Source organism: Cephus cinctus, unplaced genomic scaffold (assembly GCF_000341935.2).
Source record: "Cephus cinctus unplaced genomic scaffold, Ccin1 Ccin1_scaffold0764, whole genome shotgun sequence".
In the NCBI taxonomy this organism is placed as follows: Eukaryota; Metazoa; Arthropoda; class Insecta; order Hymenoptera; family Cephidae; genus Cephus; species Cephus cinctus.
The window spans coordinates 7596-9587 of NW_014333369.1; the positions used below are offsets into that span (position 1 = coordinate 7596).

Genomic DNA, 1992 nt, shown 5'->3' on the forward strand with positions numbered 1-1992 from the left:
TAGCTAAGAGTGAAGTCCTGGAGCGTAATTCATAGTTGTGAATAATTGGTATCATTGTGGTATCACATAATAATTAGTATCATTAGTATCATCTACTCCCATTAGATTTGTGTGACCTTAGTATTTACATTATACCAACTTCAATAAACTACAATAGTTCTCTATATAATTTCAAATCGGTGCCATTATTTATTTGTGATCCTAAAGAACTCATGACGGCATAACAATACGTATAATATAGTGCATGCTAGAATGTGATTTCTTTACTATTTGTGAAATTTTTCTGACCGAATACCCTTCTTTTCTTAAGTTGATAATCAATTCACGAATTGGGTTTGGTACTTCCATATCACAGAGTAGTTTTAAACTGTATCGTCATTTTCTGCTTGTTAATATTACACTGACATAAAATTTCCTCTTAATACATCTTGTCATCTTTGTTTGTTTCCATTCGCATTACCATTCGCACAATGTACGGAGACTTATTTGGCGCTGTTTTGGCTAAGATTATCTTTGATATTAATTTAATAATAAAATAACTGTGAGATAGTCAATAACTTGTTATGCATTTCATTGTTGTACATAGAGAATTCAAAATAGTATATACATATTTTATTATCTGCTATATTTTAAAAATTATACATGTCTAAAAATGTTCATGCTTGATGTACGGAGACTTTTTTGAGTCGAATAGGGTTGAGGCTTTACTTAGCTGAACTCACGTCCATATTATTCGGTACTAATCGATGAGGGTGGGAGTTCAGTCATATTTCCCACTTTTTGAATGAATGAAAATCTCCCGAATACGAAGAAAACACGGGAGACATTTCCCTCATGCGAAGTCACAATCTTATTCGACTCGTTAGATTGAACACCCTGTATATCTCGCAATATTCATTGCTCCTCCTAATGACATCCTCAGCGGCCAAAGGAGCTCAAAACTCGAAAACCCATTTTTGGAAAAGAAGTGAATAGGTTCACTGATGTCTCTGCAAATTGTGTTCCAGTTCCAATCAGAGATCCCACAGAATCACCTATGGTTTTCCCCTGTTCATTAACAGTTGTTTTAATGGCACCTCCCGCATGATTCAAAGAGGTAACTAATCTGCCTTGTATAGTATCTGTAATCTGGGTAAAATAGAAGTAATGAGGTTTAATAACCCTTATAATAAAACAAATGATAAAATTATGAAATTTACCTGTGTAGCTGTACTAAAAACATTCTTTATTGTATCCTGTGCAGTATCCAGGGTCTGGTTAAGAATGACGCTAGGTTCAACATTCAAATTCTTAAGAATATTAGTGATGTTTCCTTCATGAACAGATACACTCGAAACGCCAGATGTCGCAGAATTAGTAGTAGCTATCGGCTCGGTTGAAGAGACATTGTTGAATTTATCTAATTCTGGCACTGGTGCGGACTTGCAAAATAAAAAAGTAACATGAATATAAAATAAAGACTTGGAAACAATTTTTTTTTTACATTTAAAATACATAATAGTACTATGAACATAATTCACTTGCGATAATGACATACCCGAACAATCACATTACTCAGAAACGTAATGAATAACAGACTTAATGTCATTTTTAATTAATTCAACCTGCTAGTTTTTAAGTTAAACTAAAGAACTCATGCAGACGACGCACTCACTACTAACCACACATTAATGTTTTGTACGTTATGCTTTGCTATATATACAGCAAAGTACGTCGTTCATGTTTGTAACATATGGACTTACAATTGTATCCACAAGAAGTTGTAGTACTTATATTTCTAAATTATCGAAAAACACTTTCAGAGTGCATTCGACAATTATAATACATAACGTTCCCATGAATCATTCAATAAGTTAGGTGCTATCGCTGCACCAAGGTAATTAAATAATAAAACGATTGAATATTCGAGAGAACATTCGAACATATCTAAATTTAAATACTTTTCACCTTTTCAAGTACGCTGTAGCTGTACGGATAACACTTGTTTATTGT

General features: G+C 33.1%; 1 protein-coding gene across 2 annotated transcripts; it reads right to left on the reverse strand.

The window, feature by feature from the left end:
* Window positions 1–554: 554 nt before the first annotated feature.
* Window positions 555–1751, reverse strand: LOC107270421. 2 transcript variants are annotated; one of them, XM_015745429.2, is made up of 3 exons: window positions 1538–1751; window positions 1200–1421; window positions 555–1121 (listed from the first exon to the last, which is right to left on the reverse strand). In XM_015745429.2, the coding sequence occupies exons 1-3, from the start codon at window positions 1586–1588 to the stop codon at window positions 1101–1103; spliced, it is 294 nt and encodes a 97-aa protein (XP_015600915.1). In that variant the 5' UTR covers window positions 1589–1751; the 3' UTR covers window positions 555–1100. The 2 variants fall into 2 exon arrangements, with proteins under 2 accessions (XP_015600915.1, XP_015600914.1); XM_015745428.2 differs by having other exon boundaries at window positions 555–1128; window positions 1538–1729.
* Between the last annotated feature and the right edge of the window lie 241 nt (window positions 1752–1992).

Coding starts and splice junctions, on each gene's coding strand:
- LOC107270421 (XM_015745428.2), bottom strand. CDS start 1,588: ATGACATTAAGTCTGTTATTCATTACGTTTCTGAGTAATGTGATTGTT. Junction 1,422..1,537: donor TGAGTAATGTGATTGTTCGG/GTATGTCATTAT, acceptor TTATTTTGCAAG/TCCGCACCAGTGCCAGAATT. Junction 1,129..1,199: donor TTTTTAGTACAGCTACACAG/GTAAATTTCATA, acceptor TATTTTACCCAG/ATTACAGATACTATACAAGG.